This window comes from Giraffa tippelskirchi, chromosome 3 (assembly GCF_054371585.1).
Source record: "Giraffa tippelskirchi isolate mGirTip1 chromosome 3, T2T-mGirTip1v1.2.pri, whole genome shotgun sequence".
Lineage (NCBI taxonomy): Eukaryota > Metazoa > Chordata > Mammalia > Artiodactyla > Giraffidae > Giraffa > Giraffa tippelskirchi.
Genome location: NC_137277.1, coordinates 30,021,961 through 30,035,024, shown reverse-complemented (window position 1 = coordinate 30,035,024; position 13,064 = coordinate 30,021,961). Strand labels below are relative to the sequence as shown.

At 46.8% G+C, this 13,064-nt stretch overlaps 2 protein-coding genes and 1 pseudogene across 4 annotated transcripts in view; 2 read left to right on the top strand and 1 right to left on the bottom strand.

Annotated features, from left to right (window-relative positions):
* Positions 1–13,064, top strand: part of LOC145543175 (RAD52 motif-containing protein 1-like) — a 211,682-nt pseudogene that overhangs the window by 52,284 nt on the left and 146,334 nt on the right. The gene's annotated exons all lie outside the window — the stretch shown is intronic.
* LOC145543176 (reprimo-like protein) overlaps positions 854–13,064 on the bottom strand; it is a 138,474-nt gene continuing 126,263 nt past the window's right edge. The window contains exon 4 of one of the 2 annotated variants that reach the window (XM_081583842.1): positions 854–1,850. In XM_081583842.1, coding sequence (XP_081439968.1) covers positions 1,381–1,749 — 369 coding nt within the window. In that variant the 5' untranslated portion in view covers positions 1,750–1,850 and the 3' untranslated portion in view covers positions 854–1,380. The remainder of the gene's footprint in view (positions 1,851–13,064) is intronic. The other variant, XM_081583841.1, reaches the window with a different exon arrangement.
* LOC145543173 (uncharacterized) overlaps positions 11,742–13,064 on the top strand; it is a 50,186-nt gene continuing 48,863 nt past the window's right edge. Inside the window, exon 1 of the mRNA XM_081583820.1 lies at positions 11,742–11,872. The gene's annotated coding sequence lies outside the window, so the exon portion shown is untranslated. The remainder of the gene's footprint in view (positions 11,873–13,064) is intronic.

Sequence of the window (13,064 nt, the reverse complement as noted above, 5' to 3'; positions counted from 1 at the left end):
CTTAACATGGCTTTATGGAAATTCTGCACCTATATGAGATGCCAGGGTTCTGGGCAGCAGGGGAAATCGCATGATGGCAGGTTCCAAATTCCCTGAACACAGCTGCACTGGAGGCCATTTGGTCCATTTTAAACGTCCTGGGTGTGGACTTCACTGGTGGTTCAGTGGTTAAGACTCCACCTTCCAGTGCAGGGGGTGTGGGTTCAATCCCTGGCCGGGGGAATTATGGTCCCACCCCATGCCGTGGGCTGCAGCCAAACATTTTTTTTAATAAATAAATAAACATCCTGGGTCCTTCAAACCACAACACCCTCTCCCAAGCTCACATTCCCCCTTTCCCCACACCCTCCCTCCGCACACTGCAAAGGCAAATCTTCAGAATCTGCTCACCTACCCTCTACAAGGGTGAGTCAAACAAGCCCTGAGCTGGGGCTTTTGGCCCTATAATGAAAATTTTACCTCCATCTAGACCTCTCCCCACACACCAATTATATTTCATTTGTCCACTCTCCTGATGTGTTGTTTTGGCTATTTTCTCCCTTTTGAATTCAAGTTGCTGATTTATTTTTTTTTCCATCTCACAGAATAGATTCAAATTTCCCCATGATTTAATTTACCTCACCAGCTGTCCAGCCGTCCTTGCAGGACCTGCCTGCCCGGGCTGGCAGCAGTAGAAAACGGGCACTTCCCCCCGCCCCCTTCCCGGCTTTGGAGTGGGGTCTCAGGAGACCCCGACCATCCCCCATAGCTGCCCAGTCCGGCGGCCAGGCGTCCTGTGACCTGCTTAACCTGCTGGCTCCTCGGTTACACACCGCCCCCGCCGCCAACAAACGCCTCAGCATACACACAAACCCCACAGAGGAAGCCCCCGACGGCTGTAGCTTTATTATAAGATCTCTTCTCAAATGTGAAATCGGGCCAACAAGCTCAACAAGCTCAGTGACTCCGATTCATCCACAACTGCACTGCCCCCCCCCACCCGCCATGCTGCTCGGAACTGGCCCCCACTCCACCCCACCTACATACACACAAAATTCCCACGCGAGTGACCTCAGCCCCAAGCTGCTTCCCACAGCCTCTCCCACCACCCTGCCCAGAACTTTCCAAAAAAAAAAAAAAAAAACCAGTTTAAGAACCCTCATCCCGCCCACCAAGGCTCGACTGCACGCAGTCTGGTGTGGAAGTCCCTTCCCGCGCCGCCACCTCGAGTCCTGCAGTGTCCTGGGCGCGGGCGCCCCGTGGCGCTTTGCGGATGGGGGTTGGGGGGAGCCCCTCGAGCTGCCCTCCCGGAGGCGACGGCACAGCTCGGGAAGGAGGATCAAGGGTCCTGGGCTCTCCTCGGTCTTCCAGCCGGCTGACGAGGGCGGGCAGAGGCTACGCTCAGTACAGCCCCAGGATGGCAGCGCCCACGTCCTTGGAAGGCCGGCGCTCCTGCATCAGAAAGTTAATCATGCTCTCGGACTTGGTGAGCAGGTTGCAGCCCAGGAAGAAGACGCCGAAGACCACGGTGAGCGACAGCACGCAGAGCACGGCGATCTGCGCCACGCGCGACACCCACAGGCTGCGTTCGTCCGGCGCCAGGCCCGAGGGGACCCCGTCGCTGGCGGACAGCGGCGCGCCCCCAGGGCAGCAGCCCAGCCACGTGCTCAGCCCGTGGCTGCAGTTCCCCAGCGCAGCGCCCCCGCCGCTGCCGCCGCTCAAGCCACCCGTGGTCTCCAGGCAGCTGTGGTTCAGGAAGGTCGCGTTCATCGCCGCTCGGCGCCCGGGGTGGGGGGGGGGTCTCGGCGCGCGGTCCGGGGCGCACGGGAAGGCTATCCGGCGTCGGCGCTCTGGGAGAAGCCCGGGTCCACCTGTGCGCGGGGAGAGGGAGAGGGTGGGGAGCTGCCGGCGCGCCCCACCCCCTCCGGCCTCCGACCCCGGAGAGGCGAGCAACAGGCTTCGCGCGAGCTGGAGCCGCCGAGCCCAGCGCGCCTCTAGGCACCGACTGCGCTCGGCGCCCGCCCAGCCGCCACTCCTCTCCCCGCAGCGCGGCCTTTCCTCTACGCCATATCCCCCCTCCCCGCCCCTCACTGGGCCGTGACCGTGGGTGGCCGCCGAACCCCACTGCCCCGACTCAGGTCGTCGCCACCATGAATATGAGGAGTACTCTCGACCTCCTTCCCACCTCGTCCCCACCCCTCCCCACGTGGTTTTTCTTAACTTAAAAATAGGTTATTGCGTTTTTTCTTTATTCCTTTTTACAAAGCCACATTACTGTAAAATAGTTAGAAATTACACATTCGGAAAACGAAAAAAGTCTAAAAACTCATAATCGTACTACCCAGGGAGTGTCCATGTTACCACCTTGCTTCAAAATCCTCCTGGCCTTTTTCTATGTGTTTCTATATATCTATTCAGAATAAGGATGCACTGTTCATACATACTGTTTTGTACATGCTGTTTTGTAATCCTTTGTCATTTAACAGTTTATTCTTTCGTAGTGATAAATATTCATCTACAACAGGAGCTTGTTAAAACTCAGCTTCCTGGGCCCAGCCCAGAGTTTCTGAATCTGTAAATCTGTGCATTTCAAAGAAATGCTCTTTCTGCTCTTCTTGGACTTACTTTGAGAACTACTGGTCTGCTTCATCCTTTTCAGAGAAGGAATTGGGTTTCAAAGTATAGACTGTTATACTGTTACAATTTATTGAACCAAAGTCTCTATTTTTGGATATTTGATTTGTTTCTGTTCCTTCTTTCCTTTTTCCCCTCCCTCTTTCTTTTTTCTTTCTCTTTAATCAGAAACAATATTACCATAAAGAACTTGGTAAGAAATCTTTGTACAGGACCTGTAATTTTTTATTTCTATCATATTTTGAAAAATGGACCTGCAGAATCAGTAAATTACATCTGACTAAATTGCCCTCCAGAAATGTACCAGTTTCCACTCCAGCTTTCCACTGGGAGAAAGAGTGCATTACTCCCAGTCCTGGTCATTGTCAATATTTTAAAAATCATTGTGTGAATTCAGGGGATAGGGGATAATGTCTCACCCTTGTATTCTTTGGTTGTTGAATCAAAGGAAAAACCGGAAAGCGTTTAGAACTTGTTGCAACAGTCTGGGCAAAAGATGGCTGGCTGGAGGCCTGGATTCCAGGGATGGCAGTAGAAGGAGAGAAATGTGGATGGAAAGAAAGAGCCTGGCAAATTGGAGGGAGGAGATTCAGGCTGTCTCCAGCAGGTGAGCATCTCAAAGTCACCCCCTCACTATTAGCAGAACACTAATTTGTGTGTGTGTGTCCTGCGAAGCTATTGAATTTTTCATTTTGAAGATGAAACCGACACATATGCATAGACACACATACACACACACAGAGGAGAAATTAGAGAAAGACCCCAATCACCTCCTCAGTCCTAGGAACACAGCCTGGCACAAGGGCACTCAGAGTTTTCTGGGCAGGAGTCTCCCTGCCCTGACTACCCCTCAGGGCCAGGACAGAACAGAATGAGAACCGGTATCTGGCCTGGACACTTTCTCTTCTGCTTTTGACCAGTTGGATTTCTTTAGAGAAATGCTTTTATGCCCTTTGTCCATCCTTCTTCTGAGACTAACCCCTGACCTTCGATGCACCCTGGACTTAGCCCATGACTGACTCCATTCAGCTGAGGTCAGTCAAGCTGCCAGATGCTCAGAAAGGTGGGGGAGGTCAAGTAAAGGTGGGGTACAGGATCCTGCCTACTTCAGGAAGAGGCTGTGAGGAGGCTGATGGCTGGCCTTTTCTGTGTGTCCTCAGTCGTGTCCGACTCTTTGCAACCCCGTGGACTGTAGCCCATCAGGCGCCTCTGTCCATGGAATTTTCCAGGTGAGAAATACTGGAGTGGGTTGCCATTTCCTCCTCCAGGGATCTTCCCGACCCAGGGATCGAACCTGTGTCTCTTATGTCTCCTGTATTGGCAGGTGGATTCTTTACCACTTTTGCCATCTGCGAAGTCCAACCTTTCCTTTATTAAGCACCTATTGTATGCTCAGTGCATCAAATATATTACCTCAATGAATGCTTTTTTTTGGACCACACCGTTTAGCATGCATGTGGGATCTTAGTTCCCCAACCAGGGATCAAAGCCATGCCCCATACGTTGGAAGCGCAGAGACTTAACCACTGGACCTCCAGGGAGTCCCTCACTGAATTCTTACTGTGAATGTACCCTTGATGTGAGGAAATAGAGGCTCAGAGTGGTTGACTTACTTAAGCCCACACAGCTAGTTAAGCATCAGGGTCACAGTTTGAGCCTAGATCTATCCTGTTCCAAAGCTACACTCTTCTTTTTTAAATTTTATTGAAATTAGTTGATTTACAATGTTGTGTTAATTTCTTCTGTACAGCAAAGTGACTCAGTTATGCATATATATATATAATATATTCTTTTTTATATTCATTTACATTATGGTTTGTCACAGAATGTTGAATATAGTTTCCTGTGCTATACAGTAGGACCTTTTTGTTTATCCATCCTCTATATAGCAGTTTGCCTCTGCTAATCCCAAACTCCCATTCCTTCCATCCTCTACCCCCCAAATCTGGTCTCTACATCTGTGAGGCTGTTTCTGTTTTGTAGATATATTGGTTTGTATCATCTATTTTAGATTCTACATATATGTTATATCATATAGTATTTTTTTAACTCTTTATTTTGTATTGGGGTATAGCTGACTAATAATGTGATAGTTTTAGGTGAACAGTGAAGGGACTCAGGCATACATTTACACATATCCATTCTCCCCTAAACTCCCCTCCCATCCAGGCTGTCACATGACATTGAGAGGAGCTCCATGTGCTATACAGTAGGTCCTTGTTGGTTATCCATTTTAAATATAGCAGCATGTACGTGTCCATCTCAAACTGCCTACTATCCTTTCCCCCCATCCTTCTCCCACTCTGCAATCATAAGCTCCTTTACAAAGTCTGTGAGTCGGTTTCTTTTTTGTCTGTAAGTTCATTTGTATCATTTCTTTTTAGATTCCACATATAAAGGATGTCATAGATAACATATCATAGTCTCTAGATCAATCCATGTTGCTGCAAATGGAATTATTTCATTCTTTTTGATGGCTGAGTAATATCCCATTGTGTATATATACCACATCCAAAGCTACACTCAGTTGTAACTGTTTCCCATCATCCCTGAGCAGCTTTCTCTGGACACCTGGTGGGAGAGAAAGATGTCGTCTATGACCTGGCAGAAGGAAGGGAGAGAGAGAACTTGGTCTTGTGGAAATAAGCAAAGATCACCCAAAGGAGAATGAGCAAAGTCCATTTTTCCAGAGTTTGCTATAGCAAGGGAGTCAGCCATATTTACTTGAGTTTGACAGACACACAAAGGCAGGCAGAGGAGTGGGAAAGCTTTATCGTTGAGGTGGGGAGGAAATGGTAGGCTTCACATATGCCCTGATTGGAGACTGCTGCCTTGGAAAAGGTGTAGGTGGGCAGACTAGATGGGGGGCATCCCATGTGATTGGTTAGGGGAGCATATTTAACTTTCTCCACTATGTTGAAAGTGGGGGCAAAATTAGAGAAGCTTGTCATTGATCAATGTCTGGCCGTTTGCTGGTTGCTACAAGGGTTGTGGTTTGGCTTCCTGGGCTGTTGCTATAGGTAGTGAGTCAGAGTGCTGTTTTTATATATGGTCTGGCCATTGTCTGTATATTCAGTGTGTCAGACTCCTCCCCAGAGTTCAGGAGTGGAGACCTACCTAGCCTGGACCCAGACAGATACTCCCTCCTTCTGCTTCTGCTTTCTGCCCTTTCTGGAAGCACTGGTCCCAGAAAGTCTGGTTGCCATTTGACTGGCATTTTTTTTTTTTTTTAAGTCACACCATGCAGCTTGTGGGACGTTAGTTCCCTGACCAGGGACTGAACCTGTGCCCTTGCAGTGAAAGCTCAGAGTTCTAACCACTGGACCGCCAGGGAACTCCTTGCATTAACTGTTTTTTTTTTTTTATTTTAAAGCTCTTTGGGGCCCTCAATTCTTTTTATTATTAATTAATTAATTTTTGGCTGTGCTGGGTCTTCATTGCTGCTCAGGCTTTTTTTCATCTTCTTGCAGTGAGCGGGGCCTACTCTCCAGCTGTGGGACATGGGCTTCTCATTGCGGTGGCTTCTCTTGTTGCAGAGCACAGGCTCTAGGCGCATGGGCTTCAGTACTTGTGGGGCTCGGGCCTTGCTGCTCCGTGGCATGTGAGATCTCCCCAGATCAGGAATCCTGCATTGACAGGCAGATTCTTTACCACTGAGCCACTCACTAGGGCAGTCCTGCATTAACTCTTAATTCATACAATAACCCTGAAAGGTAAATACGTTACTTATTTATCTCTGCATCACAAATCACCCTCAAATTTAGCAAATATTTATTATCTCGCAATAGTTTCTGAGGGCCAGGAAACCAGAAGCCGCTTAGCTGAGTGGTTCTGGGTTGGGGTTTCTCATGAGGTTGTAGTCAAGGGGTTGGCTGGGGTCACAGTCACATAAAAGCTCCATGGTAGGGGGTAGAGGATTGACTTCTAACGTGATTCCTCAACACAGCTGTTGTCTCAAAGGCTCAGTTCCCAGCTGTGTAGACCTTCCTGAGGGGCTGCTTGAGTGTCCTCATGACATGCAGTTGCCTTGCCTCAGAGCCACTCTTGAAGAAGGTGCTGGAGGGACTTCCCTTGCGTTCTAGTGATCAGGGCTCCACGCTTCCAATGCACGGGGGTGTGGATTTCATCCCTGGTTGGGGAACTAGGATCCTATATGCCACAAGGTGGGGTCAAAAAGAAAAAAAAAAAAGGCATGTGCAGGAAGGTGAGCAGCTGGTGGAAGGGAGAGAGGCAGAAGAATGAGGCTGCAGGGTAGAAATTGTTATTTAATCTTCACAGCAAGCCTTACTGAGAGAAACCGTGAGCCTCTTTGGAGAGATGAGAAAATGGAAGCTCAGAAAGGAGAAAATTCTTGCCTGAGGTCACAGAGCTAGTAATTGGCACAGCCAGAATTTCAGCCCTTAGCTACCTTATAACCCAGCCCAAGCTCATTCCAGTTCCAGCAAGTTGTTTGCTCATGGGGGCAGGGAGAGCGGGGGGACAAATGATGAATATAGGAGTGTGCTTTGATATTAGAGAAAAGCCCCGCCCCAGGCCCCAGGACTCGGGAGGGGCCTCAGGAGCCCAAGAAGGTGCCTGTCTGCAGGCTATCTCCCTCCCTAGAACCAGGAAGCCAGTGCCTCTGGGCCCAGCTGCCTCCCACACAGCACTATCTTTACCCTCCACCTCAGTGACAAGCCTGCCTCTACCAGATCTGGAAAGGCCATCTGGGCAGTCTGGCTGCCCCAGGAAGAACCTCCACCCAGAGGCCACTGTTGTCCCCGCAGCTGTTTCTAGATGAGCCTTTAGCTCTCAGGCCTGCCTTGGCCTTCCTGCAGGATCAGTGAGACACCTCCTCCCCTAGATTCAGAGATTAATCAAACCTCCCCAATTCGTATCACTTGCCAGGTGGACCTATCCGAACTAAAATGTTTAAATTCAAAGGTATTTTACATTGTCACCCTTTCCAAAAATGTTAATAAAGTGCTCCCTGCATTTTAATGAAGAGGTCAGAATGATTTTATTTGCATATTCAACTGTACACACGAACATGTTGTTCAGTTGCTCAGTTGTGTCTGACTCTGCAATCCCGTGGACTGCAGCATACCAGGCTTCCCAGTCCTTCAGTACCTCCTGGAGTTTGCTCAAACTATGCCCATTGAGTCGGTGATGCCATCCACCTATCTCATCCTCTGTCATCTCCTTCTCCTGCTGCCTTTCACCTTTCCTAGCACCAGGGTCTTTTGCAGTGAGTTGGCTCTTTGCATCTGGTAACCAAAGTATTGGAGCTTCATCCTCAGCATCAGTCCTTCCAATGAATATTCGAGGTTGATTTCCTTTATACTGACTGGTTTGATCTCCTTGCTGTCCAAGGGACTCTCAAGAGTCTTCTCCAGCACCACAGTTTGAAATCAATTCTTCGGCGCTCAGCCTTCTTTATGGTCCACCTCTCACACCCATACATGACTACACACGCACAAAATAGCAACAGGTGATCCTTGTACCATAGCTTGTTTCAGGCAGGCCCAAGAACCCTTGAAAAGAATTGATTTTCTAAAGTGGTTTCAAACAGCTGCCCTGGGGCTCCTGTTTATGCTAGGCATTCATTTGGCAAACTCTTCCTGGAGTGGGCAAAGGTTGCTTTATGCCCAGGTCCTGTCCAAATGATCTCACGTTTCACATTGGCAGAGGGGAAGTTGATAATGATTTCCTGCATCTGGTACAGAATTTAAGTAAACACGGACTGCCCTGTTCAGCCTTTGCCCCTCCAGAGGTTTCGAGGTTGGCCCCTGCTCTGCTCATGCACACAGAGTGGAAGACAGAGGAGCCTGGCTGTTCATGCAGAGGTGGTTTTGCCCAAAGCAGCAAGAGAAATGCCTTGGGGGGTGTTCATGCCGTAGCAGAAAGTGCGATGTATTTGTTTGAGTACTCTGCAGTGGAGAACTTGTGAGGAGATGTCACAGGTATCAGGAACTTCACACGTCACCTCCTGCCACCTGTCTGATTTGTGTTTCAGAGAATACCTGGTTTTTGGAGATCTAGAATCTATTTCTGCCCCTAATTGTCTGCCTGACCTTTGACAAGTCAGTTATCCTCTCTGGGCTTTGATTGGCTCATCTGTAAATCAAGGGAGCGGAATCTAATCATTTTCAATAAAACTTTATTTATAAAAACAGGAAGTGGGGCCAGATGGGTCATGATTTGCCTTTTTCCACTCTCTCTTTCCTGGAAGGGGTGGGGTGGATGTGCAGAGAGCATGGGGCCCAAGATCTGTGCCTGGTCTGTACTTCAAGCATTACCCGAGCCTTTCTTATTGATGTCGTTCAGTCACTCAGTCATGTCCGACTATTTGTGACCCCATGGACTTCAGTACGCCAGGCTTCCCTGTTCTTCACCAACTCCTGGAACTTGCTTAAACTCATGTCCATTGAGTCGGTGATGCCATCCAACCATCTCATCCTCTGTTGTCCCCTTCTCCTCCTGCTTTCAATCTTTCCCAGCATCAGGGCCTTTTCTAATGGGTTGGCTCTTCACATTAGGTGGCCAAAGTATTGGAGTTTCAGCTTCAGCATCAGTCCTTCCAATGAATATTCAGGATTGATTTCCTTTAGGACTGATAGTTTTGATAGTTTGATTGATAGTTTTGATAGAATTGATAGAATGCAGGAAGCACTTTATTAACCTTTTTGGAAAGGTTGATAATGTAAAATACCTTTGGATTTAAACATTTTAGTTCAGATAGGTCCACCTGGCAATCGATACTAACAAAAAGCTGAACAAACTTTTTTTTTTTTTTACTACTGTGTACCACTCAGCACAGTTTTGGACTGGTTTGATCTTGCCGTCCAAGGGATTCTCAAGTCTTCTCCAACACCACAGTTCAAAAGTATCACTTCTTTGGTACTCAGCCTTGTTTATGGTCCAACTCTCACATCCACCCATGACTACTGGAAAAACCATAGGTTTGACTAGACGGACCTTTGTCTGCAAAGTAATGTCTCTGCTTTTTAATATGCTGTCTAGGCTGGTCATAGCTTTTCTTCCAAGGAACAAGTGTCTTTTAATTTCATGGCTGCAGTCACCATCTGCAGGGATTTTGGAGCCCAAGAAAATCAAGTCTGTCACTGTTTCCATTGTTTCCCCACCTATTTGCCATGAAGTGATGGGACCAGATGCCATCATCTTAGGCCCTTCTTACCCCATTTGTAAGATGAGAAGCCTGGGTAAGATCTGCATTGCCCAAACTGTGTATTCTGGATCAGCAGTCCCAGTGAGGTGCCCACAGAAGTGACACTGACCCCAACAGGTTTCTTCACTACAGGACTTCTCAGAGCCTTTCGAATACTGATGTGCACTGTGACTTTCCCAGGGTGATGCTGGATGTCCTGTGTAACAATGGGATGCTTTTTTCCTCACCAGCAACTAATATGGGTTGGCCAAATAGTTCATTTGGACTTTTCCATACCATCTTGTGGAAAAACCTGCATAAACGTTTTTTGCCACTGTGTACCACTCAGCACAGTTTGGGAAATGCCCTGTAATCTCCTGAAAACCTTTTGTTTCCTTCCTTGCAGAATAGGGATGACGATGGTTTCTGCCTCCTGGAATTGTTGGGAAGGTTAAGCGAGGTAATGCCTGGAAACAGGCCTGGCACAGGGCCTGGCACAGAGTAGTGTTCAATAAATGCTGGCAGCGATTATTTATAATAAGGTTCTTCCTTTCCAGCTCTGACATTCTGTGCTTCTAACTGCAGCGTGTAATTAAACCCCAAAGCATCTGGCTTCTCAAGCCTAAAGAACAAGCCTGAAGGAAGGAAAAAAGGAAAAGAAAGATCCTTCTGGGTTGCCCATTTGGCACCAGCTTCAATGCCAGTCGTCACAACAGGGGGAATGCAGCAAAATGCCAGCTCCTAATGACAAGGCTCTAGGGAGTCTGTGGTTCCCTGTTTAGTTCAGATGCTGTGGGGAATATCGCAGACTGTGGAGAGGAGAGGGGGAGGACCAAGGCTGCTTTAGGGTCAAGCGAAGAACCTCACAGCATCCCACATGAGTCAGTCACCCCTTCCCACTGTCCGGGCACAGTGACCTTGGCCACTTACAGTTCTGTATGATGTGCTAGGGGAACAGTGACAGGAGAACTGAGTCAGAAAAGGTACACAGGAAAATTCAGACAAAAGGGGCAGGAAGAGCAATCTGTAGGCGAAGCAGCATCTGCTGTGGCTCTGAAACCTGAGGGAGCCCTGGGCTGTGGTCGCAGGGACCCAGGGGTGAGGCTGCAGCGCTTCGGAGTGTCGAGAGAGCAGGCTGAAGAGTGGGCAGGGAGGGGACTGGCCTGGTGGTCCAGAGGTTAAGAATCCACATTTCTAGTGTTGGGGGCCTGAGTTCGATCTCTGGTCAGAAAACAGATCTTCCATGCCACAACTAAGACCTGGCAAATATTAAAATATATATATATATTAAAAAACAAATATTTAAAGATAATGAAGTACTAAAGATGTAGTGTACAACATTATAAATATAATTAACACTGCTGTATGTTATATATGAAAGTTGTTAACAGGATAAATTCTAAGAGTTCTCATCACAAGGAAAGGTTCCTTTCTTTTTTTCTATTGTATCTCTATGAGATGATGGATGTTCACTAAACTTACTGTGATAATCATTTCATGATATATGTAAGTCAAATCATTATGCTGTACACCTTAAACTTATGCAGTGCTTGCTGTATGTCAATTTTATCTCAGTAAGACTAGAAGAAAAAAGAGAATAAGATGATCATTTTATTGATGTTTCTGACTGAAAGCCATAATGAGCATGTGCAATGGGAGAACCTTGGAGAACCTTCTACAAATCATTGAAAGGGATGAGACAAGGGAAGGAAGTGATTCACACCACGCTAGGAACCAGTGTCTAAAACATTCACCCCACAAAGCCAATTGGACAACAGGAAGCTGTTCACACCTATTTGAATATTAGAAACATGTCTTTTTTTCCCTCTTTCTTCAAGGTCATTTGACAGCTGAAATGACATACACAAGCTGCTTTTATTTATTTTTTTTTAAGATTTTTTTATGTGGACCATTGTTAAAGTCTTTATTGAATTTGTTCCAATATTTATTCTATTTTATGTTTTGGTTTTTTGACTGCAAGGTATGTGGGATCTCAGCTCCCTGACCAGGGATGGAACCGGCACCCCCAGCACTGGAAGACAAAGTCTTAGCCACTGAACCGCCAGGGAGGTCTCCATAAGCTGCTTTGAAATGGTTCAGGCCTTCCACCAGGTATATTTCCAAGAATTTATCACATTGCAATGGTTTTCAAACTGTATTCCTTGTATTTATGAAACTAGGGTTTCATAAAGACATTTGGTTGGTTCTACAAAACTTTGACTTGAATGCCACAGGTGCTGAGGCTGATCAGAAACAAAACCAAAAATAAGTATGATCCATAACCTCTGACTTTTTAAAAAGAAAATGTACATTTGAATTTATAAAATGTATGTAACTAACAAGATGCCCCTCTTACTGGTTGTTTATATGAATTCTAGTTTTATTTGGAAGGGGTCTTACTTCTAAAAGTAAACAGTATCACCGTGTGTGAAGATCACTTATGATTCCTGTACTTTTCTTTCTACATGTTATTCCATAGTAAATTTTTAAAAATTATTTTTTAAGTAAAGAAAAAAAAAAAGGCAGTTGTCCTCAACCACATCGCTGCCTCCTGGGAGAAGGCAATCTGTGACCCTTGGACTCATCTTGAGAGTTCCTTTGACAGCATTAAGCAGTTGTTGGCCTTTGAGTCTGTGCCTGTCCTTGACAATGAGCAGACACTTCTTCCAGGGCTGATGCTGCACTTAGCTGTAAAAGGCCCACTGTTGCTGCAGTGGCAGGTACTCAGGGACAGTCAGGCCCTGTGGCTGGGTTCAACACCTTCTCCTTCCCCACAGCTGAATTCATGTGACCCTATTCCACCCAAACCCTGGGACCTAGGGCAGCAGAGACTGGAAACAGCTACACCCCAGCACCTGGGTCTAAGTGTGAGCCCCCTGCTCACTCTGCCTTATATCATACTTTGAGTCCCTGGACACATGTTCTCTGATTTTCACTTATAGACTCTCTGATTTTTAGTTGGGCCCATTCATGAATGTGTGAAACTAAGACTGTATTTCCCATTGTCATTTGCAGCTAGGTCAGGTTCTGGCCAATAGAATGTAATTGAAGTAGTCTGCACCATTCAAGGAAATGCCCGAAAAAAGGAGCCTGTACTTCTCCTTCCTCTCCTCTTTCTTGTTACCTGGAATATGGCAAGGAAAGGCAAAAAATGTGTTTCATGTCATTGAGAACTTAATTTGGGGCTAGATTTCTGATTATTTAACCGATCCCAATGTTGCAAAGTTTGTTTTGAAGAGAAGAAAGTAGAGAAAGAAAAGGTGGTTATGTTCTGAAAAACGTAAAAAGTTTGAAAGTTTTTCCT